This window comes from Adiantum capillus-veneris, chromosome 28, assembly GCF_014529385.1.
Source record: "Adiantum capillus-veneris isolate H3 chromosome 28, ASM1452938v2, whole genome shotgun sequence".
NCBI classification, from domain to species: Eukaryota; Viridiplantae; Streptophyta; class Polypodiopsida; order Polypodiales; family Pteridaceae; genus Adiantum; species Adiantum capillus-veneris.
The window spans coordinates 79,550,358-79,569,604 of NC_140958.1; the positions used below are offsets into that span (position 1 = coordinate 79,550,358).

The 19,247-nt window shown below is 42.1% G+C and overlaps 1 protein-coding gene across 1 annotated transcript; it reads left to right on the forward strand.

Moving 5' to 3' along the window:
• Positions 1-1,836: 1,836 nt before the first annotated feature.
• On the forward strand, positions 1,837-19,000 carry LOC147420748 (uncharacterized; the record flags this gene model as incomplete). Its single annotated transcript, XM_086504579.1, has 3 exons — positions 1,837-2,538; positions 18,275-18,471; positions 18,841-19,000. Coding segments are annotated over 3 exons (1,059 nt in total), but the record flags the coding sequence as incomplete, so codon positions are not given.
• Positions 19,001-19,247: the final 247 nt, after the last annotated feature.

Here is a 19,247-nt window from a genome sequence, read left to right on the forward strand (position 1 = left end):
CACCCCTTCTACCCTTACTCTTTCCCTATGTACTTGAGTACATTGCCATTAACTTCCCTTTCCCCCCCCCCCAAAAAAACATCCCACCTCAAATTGCCCCTCTATAAATCCTTGCTAACCCCCTCCATTTGTATCTAAACCCACACCACTGATGAGCTCATTATGAGCGAAACACGTTTGGTGTCCCACCCCCTTGTTCCTTAATCACCCCTTAATGCTCTCATTAACCATTCTACTTTATGGTCCTTCAACGTCTCATCGTTTTTTATCCTTTTATATTTGGAGTCGTCTCGCACGCTTGCTTACATTTTTTGTTGCAGTTTTGAAAAAAAAAACGTTGTTTAAGGCCTCAAAATGCATCCGGAAGTCAGGGGTGTCTAAAACCGCAATTTGAGAGAATTGTGAGAAAACGCTCACGGTTTTGGACATAGTTTTGGAATTTCCCTAACCAAAACACTTGAACACACTGAGAGAGGTATTACTACAGCAAGCTAGAGCTGTTAAGCCTAGAAGTCATGTCTACATCAGACTCAGACTCGGCTTATACAAGCACATGGATTGCAGGGATAGATGAGCACCCGCCCAGAATAGATCTTCCAAACCTACAATACATAAAGACCAATTTTGTGGAGAGAGTTATGATGTATAACCATGAAAGTGAAGGACATGAAAGTGAAAGTATAACCATGAAAGTGACCAAAGCGGCAGTTGACCTAGTTGACAATTTCGAATTCTATGCAGATGGTCAGAAGAAGATGAATGATGCAAGTGAGAAAAAGAAAACCGCTGATCTTGAGGATTAAAGAGGGAATCTAGGACAAAACCAAGTAAATGTTGAGGAGAAAATCATAGAGAATGTGAGGCAACGCATCAACCACTCTAACAGAGTACCACCCTATAGAGTTCCTCAACAACGAAGGTGCATGACATGTGGAGGGGACCATCCGACACAACATTGTCCTGACTATAGACCTAAGACTCCACCAAGGTTTGAGCATGTTATGTCTCAACCGCCTAGATATCATCCTGTAGCGGAACAAGTGTTCTTAAGTGGAAGATCCATAGCTGCTAGAAATGCATATGTGAGTCATGAGCTTCAAATAGAAAGAAATGTGGTAGATCAGAGGCCACTTCAAGGTCAATATCAAGTATTGCCACAACAACCAATACGTCCATGTGACATATGTGGTAGTAGTGATCACTTGATTAAGGATTGTCCACACCATGATATCATGATAAATGTATATTGTAATGAGTGTGCAATCACACATATGATTTTGGATTGTCCTAAGAATCCAAGAAAGAAAGGTAAAATGCAACCACATGTGACCTTTCCTTCTACCAGCAAATCAGAGAAAGAACGAGCCGCAACAAAAGGACAGACGACAACAACAACAAAGCAAGAAACAATTGCAAAAGAACAGGTGCTTAAACAACAAGAAGATGAAAGTAAGCAAGTTGCTCCAGTAAACGTTGTCACAAGAGCACAAGCAAAAGTGCAAGAGCAGAAGCCTACAGATGGAGAGACTAGTAAGAGTTCCAAAAGTCGTAGAAACTCTAGACAAGCAAGAAGGACTAGAATGAAAGGGAGACTAGAAAGGGAAAAAGGAGAAGAAAAGGCTGTTACAGCTGAGTTGGAAACAACTCAAGAGCAACAGACACAGCAAAGGGAAGCTGAAACCCTTAAACCAGCTGAAGCACCCAAGAGTGCTAGTTCAGGAGGAGCTGTCCTAGTGGACAAAGTGAATGAGCCTTTAGACGCAATTTTACAGGCTTATGAGGCTAGATTGGCAAATAGACAGACCTTAGAACAAAGATGGATGACTTATCCTTATCCTGGTGGCACCACCTCTCCCCGGCTTCGTCTCGGCCACCACCGTCCTCTTGGCAAAATCCTCTTCAACTCTTATGCCACCAACGCACTCTCCCACAACTAACATGGCCTCGCTACCCGGAAACCCGCATGCTTTGGATCACTACGAACACATCACGGAGGAGTTGGGAAAGCTCCCAGAGGATTCCTTCGACTTCTCCTCAGTCCTGGCCGAAAATAGCTTGGACCACAACCATGTGAGTGCGACTTTGTACCCCACCTTAGCCATACCCCGGGTTGTCAAAAAACCTTTGGATAACCGCAAGAAGGTTGCTACTTCATCCTACCTCCCCACCATTTCAGCAACACCACCACAACTCAAGAAACCTGTTGATTTCGAGGTAATTCTCTCCAATTCCATCTTAGAATTCAAGAAACTACATGGCAAGCTAGGAAGAGCTAAAGGTTTCCTTGCACAACTCAACGAGTTAATCCGTAACCAAAAAGCTCCCAAAAGCCTTTGTATCAAACCTCCAAAGCTTACCATTGATGATTCCCAAGCCCAAGCTCTTCTCAATGCCAAGCTCGCTTCACTCACCATACAATTTCAACTTAATTCCACGCAAGCTCTTATCCAAGCACAAACTATACTCATAAACAACCTCCAATCTTATTTGGATGGGTACCACAACACGTGTAAATATGGAAATCATAGTTACCAAGATGTAACTAGAACGCCCGTGGAAGATTTTGATTCTGCAACACAAAGTGGATCAACAGACCATCCGTGGATGGGCAAAAAGAAAGAAACGTGGATGTGCGGAGCATCGGAGTGTAGTGGCTTTGGGAGAAATGAGAATGCCTTAGAGAGGGTCTTAGAAGATGATGCTTACATAAGAGAACCTTTTCCGGAAGAAGCATTAGAACCGCTAGAGTGGACTCAGATATTGGCTACTTTGGATGTCTGTGTTAATGAGACCACACCAACAAAATTTTGCGATGAGAATGGGTATGACATAGTCCCTTACTACATGCTAAGGGTTATGGGTGAGACAGATGACGAATCTGAGTATGAATTCGAAACAGGGTTATCAGCTATGGAGGTAGCACAAAACCAGATACCTAGCCCGAATACTGATCATATAGAAATAGGTGCTCTTTGCAATCAGTGTGCGATAACACACTTGATTACAAACTGTCCAACTCGAATGCATAGTACAAAGGAGGAGCCGCAAGTCAACGAAGCAAAGTTGCAGGAAGAAGGGCTAAGATCCAAAGAAGATGCTTCAGATCCAGCGCCTACAAAAGAGCAATATGAACACTTGGAATCAATCAAAGAAGAGGTGGAGCAAGTGACAAGAAGTTCAGACACTATTGGTGACATTTTAACATCTGAAGTCGAGGAAGAAGAGCCTATGACTCTACAGGAACCAAATGCTGATTTTGTCTCTCTAAAAGACATATCAGAGGAAATGTTGGTCAAGGAGGAGCTAGAACACACAGATGAACTCAGAAGTGTGAACAATGAAGAAGAAGACGACAAGGAGTCCAGGCCAAAGATTTCTCAAGTCACTCAAGAGAACTCAGGCAATCTAATACCAAAGAAGATCAACATTTTGCTAAGTGCACAAGATGGAGTCAAGATGAACTTTATGGCAGAAATTGATACAAATTCCACGACTAATGTCATGTCATATGGCATGTGGTTACTTCTAGGTAATCCAAAGCTTTATGATATTCAGATAAAGGTGAATCTCTCACCTGAAGTGGATGTTATAAGTATGGGGATTGCAGAAGCTACTGTCCAACTACACTCACACAATATCAAAGAAAAATTCTTGGTGGTAGATTCTCGACAAATGGGAACACACTTGATTTTGTCCAAGCCATGGGCACAAGTCTTTGAAAACGAGCATGAATCTTCAACAATGGTCATCACGACAAGCTATCAAGTGGCAACAGAGGTCAAGCCTACAACAATTCAAAGATTCTTGGCTATTGAAAAAGGTAAAGCTAAAGTAAGCCCACAGTCTCTAGCCCAGCGAATGCAAGTGCAAGACAAAGCCTCTACATCAAAAGCCAAACCATCAACAAAACAATGGAAACCCAAGCAAAAAGTCTATCAACCGAAGTTTCCATCGCCCGAAAGTCTCCAAAGGAAGTCAAAACAGGTCAACCAAGTGCTAGTATCCAAAGCACATATTAAAGTTAATGATCCAATTTGGATACAATCACAGGAACAACCTCAACAAGCAAAGGTAACAGGATGGATCACATCAAGCGAGTCAATTATTGCACAAGGCTACAAGAAAGGAAATTCAGATGTTTGGGTCAACAAGCCCAAGATGACAGTATGGCGATATCCATCCCATGACAACCACTCAGTCAGGAATCAACAAATCCGTCAACGTCAATCACATAACTCAACCAAGAGAAAGGACAGGTACAAAAAGCAAAAGAGAAGGTCTTCCACTAGACAAACCATACGACAAGTCTGGGTAATGAAATCAGAATTCTACCAGACTACCCAACAAAGTCAAGTGAAGATCACCTCCAAGCAAGTCCAAAGATTCATTCCAGTCAAGTTACTCGAAGCACAAGGATTCTATGAGGGTAACTTTCAAATTTGGTTACCTAAGGTAGTAGCTTATCAAGGAATCACCAAGGAAAAGCAAGAAACATCAAGAAATGAAGAGCAGCCACCCGCTACACCCAAGAGTACTACAACCTATAGATGGATCCCTCGTCAATTACTACAAGTGAACGGCTTTTACAAAAGTAACGGCCATATTTGGAAATTAAAGACAAGGTACCATCAAGTCAAAGAAGAAACAAGGCAAGTGGCAAAGGAGATCACACCAGGTCCAAGAACAATGTGGGTTCCAAAATCCACGATTGAGGCTCAACAACAAGAAAGATACACAACTCCTTTACAGCCTCTTAACAGCAAAAACAAAGCAACGGTAAATGCGGAGGTCGCAGTTTTGAAGAACACTATCTGGAAAAAGAAGACTTCATCAACCATTGCTTCAACATCAATACCTGTCTCATCAAGCAACCACAATTTGCTACCAAGGAATGAAGAGCAGATATATGCCAATGTATTGGACAACATGGCATCTCAAATAGAAACTAACGAGAAAGGCCTAAACATCAAAAGCATATGGAATTGGATTTCAGGCCGCGATCAGGTAAGTCCAAGTCGCCATTAAACTTACATGGCATAAGAGTCTAGAGTCGGGCAGCTAAGCCACTAAATGAGCGAAGTGTCAGACCCAAGCTTCAAGTTAATATTTTTTTGTGGTCTATGAGTCTAGCTAATAGGTATAAGCTCAAGCTGGAGAGTTGAGCATACATAAAGTCATGTCGCTCATGCTAGAAGAGGTGAGCATAAGAGTCAAAGTCCATATAATATATAAGGTAGAGAAGGCGGAGTAGTCCAAAAAAAAAAAAAAACACACTCACGCACTTGACACAGTGAGGAAGAGTGGAGAAACCTCGACAGCAAAAACCCTTCTTGTGAGTAGTGAAAGCTTTTGAAGCACTCATGCTATATGTTTTGCTCGCTACACTAACTCAATGAAGAACCCATCAATACTCTTCTTTCGCACCGCATCTTGTTTAACATGCATAACTCTATGCAAGCATATAGATGTCCCATCATTGGACATATGCATTAGGCACTCTTTTTTATTCCACCCATGCACCTACACAAACAAATGACGATGACCAAGTGGAAACAGGTTTTATAAGCCTTTGCTCAACAACAATGACTCTGACTTCAAGCTACCAACACTTATCCATGTATATCAAGTCCATACTAGTAGCCATATGGCCATATGTACTTTAACCTAAGTATATATAGCCTTGCATTTAATTATGACTAAAGACATTTTTTCCCACTGGGATTTTCCCTTTAGTCTTATCCAGGTATCCAAGACCTTCATTTTGTATATATGCTATATTTTACTTTTACTCTTTTATTTTTTATAACAACAAAAACAAGAAGAACCACAATATCTCCACACTACTAATTGCAAATCTACTGACAAGTCAAAAGGGAGAGGCCAAAAAACAGTTTGAAAAAGCTTCAAGTCAACTTACAGGTACAACTGCCAGATAACAACCATAGGAAAAGCAAATACTAGAGCTACAATGACAACAACCTGTTGCACCAACAAGTCGATACAACCTCATGCAATTCACGATACAACAACCAATCGGAGGGGGAGAGTTCCAGGCTTCAAATACACTACAGGTATAACTTCAAGGCAGCTTTAACATCACGTAAAGCAACCAACTACAGAAGAGGCTCCACAACAACTTCAACCAACACCAAGACATCAAGAACTCGTCAAGGCCAGCACAGACATAGGGTCTTGTCGGGGACGACAAGAATTCGGAGGGGGAGAGTGTTGAAAGGACGCCCTTTCAACAACGTTTCCACAAAGATTCCATTAAGATTCCTCAAAGATTCTAAAGATTCCACATGAAGATGGTGATGAAGTAATGAAGATGAAGATGGATGCTGCAACATGAAGATACGAGTTCATGGACGTCATCGAATATCCCGTTATTATTATTTTGAGCCATTATAGCCACTTTTGTAATGTTTACGGGAACCTCATATTTTAAATCGGCACTTGTATTTTGGCCACAGATGCTTGTATAATGAGTAAAGCCAACTCAGTTTCTTGTAATTAAGCTCTATAGAAGCCTAGAGACAATTCAGGTCATTTGGCCGGACATTAGGTTTGAAGGCTTTGTATATAAGCTGAAACCTAAGGCTTTGTAGAGGACACATTACGTTATCTCAATTAATATACAGTCGTGGGTTCTGCAGCACACAGTAGTGAGCTTCACGTACACATACCGTCGCGCACACTAATCACATTGCAGATATGAGAGTAGGAGCGTGTTAGCATCGAGGAGCTCTCCGCATCGACACAAGCAATGCAAGTCGAGGACCACATCGCGAGCCAGCCTGCTACGAGCTATATTTGGTCGTAAGTACCTCAAACGACATCCGTTCTGAATGATCGAGTAGTCGTTAGAATCAGGGCGAGAAGCTCTTCGTGTTGATGGCTTTGTAGATCAGTTCTGGACACTTTGGAAATTGTTGTTTTGAGTCTATCGCGACAGCGATTAGAGGTCTTACAGTTATGGTTTTCAGGGTTTAGGTGTTTGGCCACATAGGATATGTCCTTGTGAGTCTTACCCTCCGATTTCGAGTCATTTCGATATGATTTGAGACTGTTTTGAGCTTGTAGTGTTTCGTAGGATGCGTTGTCTGTTTCTTTGCTTTATGGTAGTGTTGTGGTAGGATTAGTGACTGTAGAGTGTTGTTCGTGTCTAGCTCAGGGTTGACAACCCAGAGATTGCCTCCATGCCCTAGTCGGGTCAGCTACGTCCTCGAATTGACAGTTTGTTGGTCTGTGTTCTCGCTGTGCTCCATCGTCCGTCGCGGCGTACCCTCTAACACCCTCTCTCTCCTTTAATCTCTCTCCCTCTATCTCCTTTAATCCCTCCCTCCCTCTCTCTCTCTCTCTCTCTCTCTCTCTCTCTCTCTCTCTCTCAGCCCAATCACTCAATTTCATCTCCATTATGCACCCAAACAACTTTGCCATAAGAGACCCAATCATTATAGTCCGGTAGTTGTTTACATTCTTTACATCCCCTCCTTTGTGCAAAGGCTTAACCCAATTAGTACTCCAATCATAAGGCATACCATGTTGAAGTGCAAGGTTGAACATATCACACATCCATTCATGGGTAAAATCTCCCGTCCATTTAATCATCTCCAGCTTGACACCTTGAAGATCTCCCGCTTTGCGAGTGGCCAACTTTTCAAGCCCACCGCATACATCTTCAATAGTAAAAAAAGAAGGCATACATGGGAGTGAACCATAAAATGACATTTTTTCAGCATTTGCTTGCTCATATAATTGCCTACAATGTGTGTACTTATCCACAAGACTGAAGTTACCAAAATTCTCAACCCGCTTGCCCCTCAAGTTTCTCCAAAATATTCCACATGCATGTGCCTTTTCTTGGACTTGAAAACGTTGTTGCTTTACTTCCCATCTTCTTCTCTTCTTTTGAATCAATGCCTTGTATGTATGCAAATGACTTTGATAGTTGTCTTTGTCCATAGTTGCATCAAGCTTTATCAAGGACTTTCGAGGATCTTGACATTCTTTATCAAACCTCCTTTTGTGTGATCTATCTTTGTTGATACCATGGAGATGCTTTATAACAAAGCATTCTTCGGCACAAGAGCAAATAACTTTCCTGTAAGCGTCCCATTTAGTTTCCAATGGTGCATCATATTGAAGCTTCTTCACCCATAATTTTTGCTCAACCATTTCAAGGTACATTGGTGCCCATTTGAAATCCATACATAGTGATAATTTCTCTTTCCTTTGGCTGAGATTATCATGCTTAGTTGCTTCTCCACATGAAAGGTCTATCTTGCCGCAATCGAAGAGGTGTGCAAGCAGCTAGCACAGTGGTCGCTCAAGAATGCAATGAACATGAAGAGGGACTGGGGGAAGAGTAAATCGACATACATAAGACAATGCGGGCAATTCGTCATATACCAAAGGGCAATAGAGTTCAATGCCAAGGATGGTTAAGGGCTAAAGCTGAGAAGTACAAAAAAGCATTAAAAACACTGGTATAGCCACTGACTGCTACTCCATCCTTTTTGGGAATCAAAATGGGGACAATATTATAGATAGTGCTTATGGAAAAGGCTCAAAGGTCCAATTCATGTGGCTCTGGAATGACAATGTGGATCACACATGGCAGATTTGTAACACAATCACACAGTGTCCAGCTAGAGTACCAAGCATATGGCCTATAGAAAAGGGAACAAACTTGACTTCTAGTGAATTGCTGAATTTGGAGGCTATATGGTACACAATGAAGAAGGGTGCACTTACAAAAACATGCAATGTGCATTATGAACCAGGTATCTCAATTCAAGCCTCCAAGCAAATTGACTTAGCAGTTACAATGGAAGCTCAAATTGTTAAGACAAACATGCATGAGAAATTCGCGGTTGAAACAACCAGTTCACACATCCGAGGTGAGATGTGTGAAGTTCACATCGCAAGTAGTTCAATGTGTATATGTGGAGACTTTGCGGATCGAGTGGCACAGAGAGAATCATACATGGATTGCAAGCATATTTACTGTCTCTTCCTTTGCTACTTTGGCTTAGATGTGAAGTACAACATGTTAATCCATCAAAGCAAGCTCACCAATGAGGATCTATTTTGAGTGTTTTTTATTGTCGTCGCACCATGTAGTCAAAGCTAGTGAGTTCCCTATAAGTATTGTATCCCAGAAACACCCAAGCCATGTGGTCTAATTTTACCTTGTATTTCCTTCTTGATAAATTTTGAAACTTTTTAGTGTAATTACATTGTTGAGTACATGTATGTGCATATTGTAAAGTGAATGGTGTCGCCTATACAAAGTCTATTTTGGTTTTAGTAGAGAGAAAGAATGTGGGAGAGAGTGGGGAGAAGACAATGTGATGTAGAGAGAGAGAGAGAGAGAGAGAGAGAGAGAGCGAGAGAGAGAGCAGAACATCTGGCGAGTATAGTGAGAGAGGTGCCTGAGAGATAGAGAGCAAGAGTGGGAGATAAGAGAAAAAGAAAGAGCGAGAAAGAGGGAGATATGAGAGATAAGAAATTGTTTAGCATTTTCACTAAAGAATAACGTTGTTATAAAGCTAGTATACAAAGAGCTCAAAGAGAGAGAGAGAGAGAGAGAGAGAGAGAGAGAGAGAGAGAGAGAGCGGAACATCTTGCGAGTATAGTAAGAGAGGTACCGGAGAGATAGAGAGCAAGAGAGGGAGAGATGGATAACAATAAATAGATAGAGAGAGTTATTAAGTGAGAGGGAGAGATAACATGTCGGCTACACACACACACAGAGAGAGAGAGAGAGATAAGAGAGATAAGAAATTTTTTAACATTTTTACTAAAGATAAAGTTGTTTTTAAGCTCGTATAGACTTGTAGAGAAAAGGAAAGAGCGAAATAGAGATGTTTATGCACATGCATAGATTAAGGAAGAAAGTGTGACATTTGTATAGGTGCATATAGTTGTATGTGTGCATAATTGACATAAAGGGTAGAGGGAGTGAGAGGGAGGGAAAGTGGAGCTACAAAGTGAAAAAAGCTCTCTTCACATACTTTGTTCTCTATCCCATGTCCATGAGGCGCATCTGAAACAAGCTTTTGCATTTAGTTTTCCAAGATAAACCGTCTACGGAGTTGTTGAAGCCTCTCTATTTAATGATAATTTGGATAAGAACAAAAAAAATCTCTCGCCAAAATGCTCGCTCTAATAACCTCTCGAGCAATCATTTTTGGTATAACACAGAATGTAAAATAAAAAGAGAGAAAAAGCTTGCTTGATTCCAATCCCCCTTCAAGCTTCGCTCTCTAAACAATGGTCAGCTAATAAGCAAAGACATTATTTCAAACAGTCTTGTTATGTTAGGGTATTTTCAAGTGATGATGTTCGCTTACAATTACAAGGATGCAGAGGACAATGAATAGTGCTTTCGAAGTAGATTCAAATGTGTCTAACAATACGGGTGTATTCACTCCTATCATGGTGGGTAGTCCAAATCAAGTGCTTGATTCTCTAGGCCTTGAACTTAGACCTGATTGAGCAAGCTCAAAGAAAACCAATGGGCAAATGCTAATGCAAAAAAATTCTCCAATGTCATCACCTCCTAGTTCACCTCTTAAATCACGACTGAAATAAGCCTCAAGGACGATGGATCTTCTTAGATCCCATGACTCAAAGCAAAAGGAGGATAATGCAAAGCAATTGCGTGAAGCATAAGTCACGCTAAAGATAAGGATGTACCTAATGTTACTATGCCAACTTGTGCATCTATTTATTGGGAAAATTCAAACACGGCATAAATTTATTTGCCCCTAGCATCTCAACCTGCATATAGAGAAGAACATGCTAAATTCTCTTTCATGAGTGGAGCAGGTGCACTTAAAGAGCGTTGTTGGAATTAGGGTTGCAGAGAAACACACACAGCTTGGAGAAGACGAAGGAAGCTCAAGGCACACAATAGAGAGTGTGTTACTTAGTGTGCAATGGAAAGATAGATAGCCCTAGAGTGATGGGCGTATATACAATGCACGGGGGGAAAAACCTCCTAAAATGGGAAAAAATGCCCCGGCGGTCCTAGTGTGTTCACACACATCACTACCACATGTATATGGTAACAAATCCCCCCTGGAGTGATGCGGTGAACGAGAGCTGGCACATGAGTAAAGGGAAGTGCCATGCCCTGAGGACAGGATTAGTCCACAAAGGGGAGTAAGCCCAAAGCTTTGCGGAAAGCTTCAAGCTTCTCACGAGACAATGCCTTTGTGAAAAGATCTGCAAGGTTGTCCTGTGTTGGCACATAAGCCAAGCTGATCTCTCCTGCTGAGAGCCTCTCCCTGACATAGTGGTAATGCACCTCAATGTGCTTTGTGCGAGCATGAAAAACTGGGTTCCTCGCAACTGCCAATGCGCTCTGACTGTCAGTGTAGATAGTGTTGGCAGTGTCCTGTCCAACACCCAAATCAGCCATAAGGCGTCTGAGCCATACACACTCAACCGTAGCTGTGAAGATTGCCCTGTACTCAGCCTCACAACTCGAAGTGGCCACAGTAGGTTGCTTCTTGCTCAACCATGATATACATGAACTGCCAAGCATGAAACAAAAACCACTTGTGGACACTCGCGTGTCAAAACAACCAGCCCAATCTGAGTCCGAAAAAGCATGTAAGTCTGGCGGCAATGATCCCCCCTTGGGATAAAACAAGCCAAGATGTAAAGTGCCACTAAGGTAGCGGAAAATCCTCTTGACAGCCTGCCAATGCTTAGACCATGGGCTATGCATAAATCTGCTGACCTGTGAGACTGCAAACTGAATATCCGGCCTCGTGTTGCATACATAAATGAGGCAACCAACAGCAGTTTGGTAAAGAGTGACATCATCAGGATCACCAGCATCATGTAGACTCAATTTCAAACGTGTTTCTATGGGAGTGGCAATAGGTTTGCAATCCTCAAGTCCAAACTTACATAGCAATGTCTCTATGTAACTTTTTTGACACAAGGCAATACCACCATCACACTGCTTAAACTGTATACCCAAATAATGATGCAACAGCCCCAAATCTTTCATCTTGAAAGTAGCATTCAAATCAGCCTTAAATTCAACAATATGTCTCTCATTTGGTCCAGTGATCAGCAAATCATCAACATAAAGAACCACAATGAGAAGTACATCACCCTCACGCTTTACATACAATGTGCTTTCTGTTGGACTGTTACGAAAGCATTGTTTGACCAAATGAGTGTCAGCTTTCTCATACCAAGCACGAGGAGATTGCTTCAACCCATACAAAGCCTTCTTACATCTGCACACTCTGTCCTCTTGTCCTTTTATGACAAAACCGCGAGGCTGAGTTACATAAACTTCCTCAAATATGTCACCATTCAAGAAAGCACTAACAATGTCTGATTGATGTACATCCCGACCAAAATGAGCTACCAATGCACATAGAAAACGCACAGTAGTCATACGACAAGTGGGAGCAAAAGTCTCTTCATAATCTATGCCTTTTTGCTGTGCATAACCCTTTGCAACAAGTCGAGCCTTATGGCGATCGATCTCACCATCCGGCTTGCGTTTCAACTTGTAAACCCACTTCGTACCAATGGCCTTTTTGCCAGGAGGCAGATCACATAAAGTCCATGTGTCATTTTCTATAAGTGCATCATATTCTGATTGCATGGCAGCCATCCAATTTTCTGAATTTTGTGCTTCATCAAAAGTCAGAGGCTCCTCAACATCATGTAAGATAGACAAAGCCAAAGCATAACAATCTGATGCATAAGATGCATGGCGAGAGCCTGAACGAGTACGACTAGACAAAGGTGCATCCAATTTACTGTCACGCAAAGTGTGCACTAGCCATTTTGGCATACCTCTAGCCTGCTCATTTTCAGCATTTTCCTCATCAAGTACATCATGTACATCTGCATCAGTAATAGGCTGATCTAGAACATTTTCAGAAACCCCCATAGGTTGTACATTTGCCTCATTGGAACTTACATTCGTATTTCCACCACTGAAAAGAGGCAACAAAGTGTCATAAATGTCCTGTGAGCTTACATTACTGTCTCTAGTACATGACAGCAAGGGCTGAACAGAATCTTCCACAAACACTACATCCCGTGAAACCAGAATACATTTTGTTTGCGGATGATACAACCTGTAACCTTTGCTTTCTGCACTATAACCAACAAAAATACATTTGACAGCCTTATCATCCAATTTTCTTCACTGCACTTGTGGCACCAAAGCATATGCCAAACACCCAAAAACACGCGTGTGCTCAAAAGAAGGCTTTCTATCATGCCATGCATCATATGGAGTAATAGACTGCAAAGCTTTCGTAGGACACCTGTTAAGTACATAAGTGGCACACATAATGGCCTCAAGCCAAAAAGAATGCGGCAAAGCTTGACTTTTGACCATACATCGTGCCATTTCCGTCAGTGACCTGTTTTTCCTCTCAGCAACACCATTTTGCTGAGGTGTATAAGGCACTGTACATTGGTGTTTTATCCCACGACTAGCCAGAAATGCATTAAATTTATGAGACATATACTCCCCCCTTCGATCAGAACAGAGGGTGTCCATAGTAGATTTCGAGACATTTTCAGCCATAGCACGAAATTGTTTGAAGCACATAAAAACTTCGGACTTCGCTTTAAGCGGAAATACCCATGCATGCCTGGAGTAATCATCAATGAAAGTCACAAAGTACAAGTAATTGCCCAAGGACGGAGTTTGCATGGGCCCACAAACATCACTATGCACAAGTTGCAACCTGCATGTGGCCCGAACTGAACCATCCTTTGGAAACATAGAACGCTACATCTTACCCAAAATATAGCCTTCACAAACATGTTTGACAGGTGCTTCAAGAGGCGGCAAAGAAGCAACCATATCAGATTTCTGCAAACGCAACAAACTGGCAAAATTCAGATGACCAAAACATGCATGCCAAAGTTTTGCATCTGAAATAGCCCTTGAATCTGCAACATCATTTGCAAAATTTTTTCCACACTTGTCATACAAAGTGAGGTTATATAGCCCACGGCACAAAAGGCCAGATGCAACAATTTCATCACCAAAACTGAGATCATGAACTGTATATCTGTCATCCACAAATTTGACTACAAGTCCAAGTCTAGCAAGTGCGGATACAGACAAGAGATTCTTCTTGATCCCAGGTACATAAAGTGCATCAACAAGTGTGAAAGAATTGCCATTAGCAGCAGTAAGCACAATCTTTCCAACTCCCTGAACTGGATAAGAGGCATTGTTGGCACAAGTGGCTGAATTCCCATGAGGGACAGACATGAGAGAGGTAAACAATTCACGATGTGAGGTAATGTGCTTTGTAGCACCACTGTCGAAATACCACACATGTGAATCTGCAGCAACTGACAAGCATGCATCATGGACAACACGATTGTAAGTGCACTCTGCGCTAAACGCCCATTCTGCATCTACATCAGCAACATAGTCTCCTTTCACAGAAGACTCAACAATGGCTGCATTTGTAGTGGAACCAGCATTTGCAGTGGAACCACCCTCTTTCTTCTTAGCCTCTTTGGCCTTCAACTTAGGACATGACTTGATCAAGTGATCATTAGCTTTACAATAATGGCAACACATCTTCTTTTTGCCCTTATCACCAGAATTTCCAGACGAATTGCTGCCAGCAGAAGCATTAGGAATAGAATTTCTGCCACTCGCAGGAGAACCATAAGAAGTGGCTGCATTGCTGTTACCACCCTTTATTTGAGAAGCAATAAAAGCTTGTTCAACTGCACGCTTCCTAGTCCTGTTTTTTCTAGAAAGTGACTCTTGCAACAGCAATGTGCATAATGCATCAAACTTGACAACTTCAGGATTTCCTTGGGTCATCAGTCTCCAAGTACTACAAAAAATGTGGTAGGAATCTGGTAAGGCATCAAGAACAGTCTGCGCAAGGGAACTGTCTGAAATGACTTCACCTGCAGAAATAAGCTCCTCATTGATATCCTTGACACTAGCAAGGAAAGTGTCCATATCATCTTCCTGATGCGTAATGTTCGACTCCAGCTCTTTACGCAGCAAAGCAATTTTAGCCTCATTGCGGTTTGCATAAAGACCTGCTAGAATATCCCAAGCCTGTTTTGCAAATTTTGCTGAACGGATGTGAGGAACAATGGTGCGCTTTACAGACAACGCAATCAATGCATGAGCCTGCGCATCCTTAACATCCCAACGAGCTTGTTCTGCCATAGGCAAAACAACTCTAACAGCTGCAATCCTTGCTGCAAGACCTGCAACATCCTCAACATCGCCTACATCTTCAAAACCAGGACGTACATCAATGCCCTGCACAATGTTCCAGACACCCTTTGACACAAGAACATGTTGCATCATATAAGCCCACATAGGGTAGTTTTCCCCATCCAACCTGTCCTCAGCAGCAAACATCTTGAACACATCTGTGTTGTTGTTGTCAACCAAGGTAAATGCTGCACCTGATGTGAAAACTGCCCGAAAATAGGAGAAACGGAGCGGGAACAACCTGTGCTATATAGCACAAACCGTAGAAGACTATAAGGCACCTGTTATGCAGAAAACGGCACTGACAGAAATTCTGCACAAAATGACGAAATAGCCTGTGCAGTACTACTGCCTGTAGTGGAAACGGAGGCCGAAATGAGCCCAAATCAGAATTCTGAGCAGACCAAGCTCTTCAAGCTTTCCCAAAAAAAATTGTCGACCTGCGAACGCTTGCCAAAGCTGACTAAAATCGGAGAAAGTGAGCAGGCGTGTGTTGGAGCAGCTGGCGACTAAGCCCGGGAGGACGTGACCTACTCTGATACCAATTGTTGGAATTAGGGTTGCAGAGAAACACACACATCTTGGAGAAGACGAAGGAAGCTCAAGGTACACAATAGAGAGTGTGTTATTTAGTGTGCAATGGAAAGATAGATAGCCCTAGAGTGATGGGCGTATATACAATGCACGGGGGAAAAAACCTCCTAAAGAGGGAAAAAATGCCCTGGCGGTCCTAGTGTGTTCACACACATCACTACCACATGTATATGTTAACAAGCGTGATGGAAATAAACTTGTGAAGTCGCAAATTGAACTTCAAGAGAAATCCAAGACTAATAAAGTAGTGCAAGCCAACCATCAATAAGAAGAAAATCAAGGTGACTCTTCTACTCTACCCACCAGGTTATTGATTGGCTCAAAGACACCTATGGGCTCCAATGTCTATCCTCGACCTCGTTGGATGAAGGGGTTTTCCAACTTTTTGGCTTATCAGACTTGGATTCTCATATATCATTCTAAGATTGAATCCTCTAAGTCTCTCTTTATCTTGGAACATCTTCCACATCAATGTATAGGCAATTTAGAGACTACGGTCTCCATAGGCCCTTATATTAAAGGTGGACTATTGTACATCACTGCACCAAGTAGGCTACAAAAAGAGTTACTTCTAGTCAAGGAGTGGACAAAAGATCATAGGAGAATTCTTAAAAGATTCTCTAATCTTCTCTCAAAAGCATTGAAGGAGTTAGTGAATCCAAATTTACAAATGCTACAAGAAGTCTCTAGTGCAAAGACCACGCTAAAACAAGGTGTTGTTAAAATGCTACCTCAATTGACTTATTTTTCAAAGTGCTCAAAATGAAAAAACCAAGTTAGATGATGTTTATAGAGAATTCACACGGAGAATCAAAGGTATTGCCAGGGGGTGAAGCATGTAATTTCCAATTTCCTAAAGCACAAGATTTCCACTTGATGGCTATGAACAATGTTGGCCCATGTCTAAGAGTTGTTGCATTGTCCACGTGAGGTTAAATATTCTTTGACAAATGAGTCAAACAAAATGCAAACTAAAAGTAAGCTTCCAATGGTATCCACTAAAGTGAAGCTCAACAATATCTCACGAGCTTAAACGACTTCAAGGCATCAACAACAAGGGTACAAAACCACCAATGAGTTTAGATTCCATGGTTTAGGCTAGAAGATGGTCAACATGCTTCATTGACAAATAACCACCAAGTTGTAGAAGCCTCGACAAAGCATTAACCCCGCATTAGTCCCTCCTTAGAAGGTTGCCACTCTGAGCCTCCTTGGCAGGCCTTGGCTTAAGGGATCAACACCATGCCCTCCTATACTTAGCATCCAAATGCAATCTGACATATTGAACTTCAAATGATGGTTCAAGAGAGATGATTAAAGAAGAAATTCTTGTTTGACAATGGATGGTACCTACCAATGCTATCAAGTAGCTACCCATCTCTTCTTAATTCTTCCAAGAAAAAAGGAGTTGCAATTACAAGTACCTCTCATGGATGATGCAGGTCTAAAGTCACTTGTGGGTCCCACCAAACCAGTAGCTCTTGTGTTACCAAAGCCACATACAAAGAGAAGGGAAAGCTAAAGTGGATATCCCCTATTTGAAAAAAAAATTCTTCCTCGAAACAAAAGTGGGAAGCCTAGCCGTTTCTTGAAGCGACTAAATCAAACACTGGATGAGTATGTGAAGAGGATGATAAATCCAACTTGTAAACAATCTCACAAAGGTGTTTTATGATCTTAAATGGACTACGATAGCAAGGGGATAACTTAAGAACTAGACCAATCTTAAGACTATCAAAATGTTCCAGTTAACATTAAAAGACATGATCACCTTCTTCAAAAGTTACCAAACATCAAAATCTTGTATGAAAAGCAATCTTTGGATTATCTGCTAAAGGTATATGTACTTGATGATAGTTGAAAAAGCTTCTTTTAGCCTATCAAATAGATCATCCACCCTTGGAAGATTATATTTGTTCTTAACAGTCACTACATTCAAAGCATAGTAATTTACACGCATACACGTAGGTCCATCTTTTTTCTTTAACAAGATCCCATGGTGAAGGACTTGGCTTAATGAAACCACGACTTAAGTAATCGAAAAGCTTACTAGTTTGATACCATGCACCAAATCATTGATGAACGTTCTGGTGACAATTTTGGAGGCAATTATCATGATATTCATATTCATGTAATAATTACTAAAGCTGATGTGTAGAGTGTTCAAAATCTTGTTGCTTAATGTGCTCTTTAGAAGCCTTAGAGAAAGAAAAAGAGTACGTCGCTGAGGAATTGCCTTGATTTACTTCGTTAGCATAGGAGCGTTTTCTCAATCCCTCCCCTCTCATTCACCCACGTGATAGCGCTTCCCAGTGCTAAAAAAAACGAGCTCCTACCAAAAGCTGCGCCATCAAAAGCTACGCGGAATAAAAATAGCGGAGCAGTTCGGAGGTTGACAGTGTGCAGGATTGACGGCAGCGTTTTCTCAATCCCTCCCCTCTCATTCACCCACGTGGCAGCGCTTTCCAGGCTAAAAAAAACGAGCTCCTGCCAAAAGCTGCGCCATCAAAAGCTACGCGGAATAAAAACAGCGGAGCAGTTCGGAGCTTGACAGTGCGCAGGATTGACGGCAGCTTCACAGTTCGCAGCCTCAGGTTGATCTTCTCCACAGGCAGGTTCGCAGCCTCAGGTTCTCTCTCTCTCTCTCTCTCTCTCTCTCTCTCTCTCTCTCTCTCTCTCTCTCTCTCTCTCTCTCTCTCTCTCTCTCTCTCTCTCTCTCTCTCTCTCATCCACAATTGCTCCACATTCCGGGCCAGGTTTGCGCGCGCTGACTGAAGCACCACAAGCGGCAATTCATGTGGCTTTACTGGGTCGTACACCCTCCGGTTGGCATATGCCATAAGGAACTCTCGTGAAGCCGGCTCGGCCTGAAGTGGCGGCTTGAATGTCAGAACCCGAGGATTTCCCCCACATTGAGAACTCAGCATGTCCACTGTACTCGTCGCTCATGATGTGATTATGATGCAAATATGGAGTGATGGCAGAAGAGTTGCAAATCTTGCAGGAAGCAGATGTTCCAAGTCTTGTGCTCTCCAGACATTGTCGATGGCGATGCATACAGATGCTCCTGATGTTTGTAGAGTTTCCAGCCTTTCTTTCAATTTTCCTTTCCCCGCCAGCACACTTTGGAAGTCTGTGGCTTGACCTCCTAATTGCCACAGCAGGGATGATTGCGTCTCTCTGATCCCCATACTATCAGGGATTTCATTCACAAATTCCACATGTGCCACATGATTGAATGCACATTGCGATTGTTGCAGCTCTTCTAAAATGTGAGCCAAGAGCGTCTCTTTGCCGAGCCCACCTTGGCCCACTATACCACTAGACAGAGCCGTCGTGCCCTATAATTGGCTGATTCTGTGATAAATTGCAAAACCTCGCTAGCTCGATC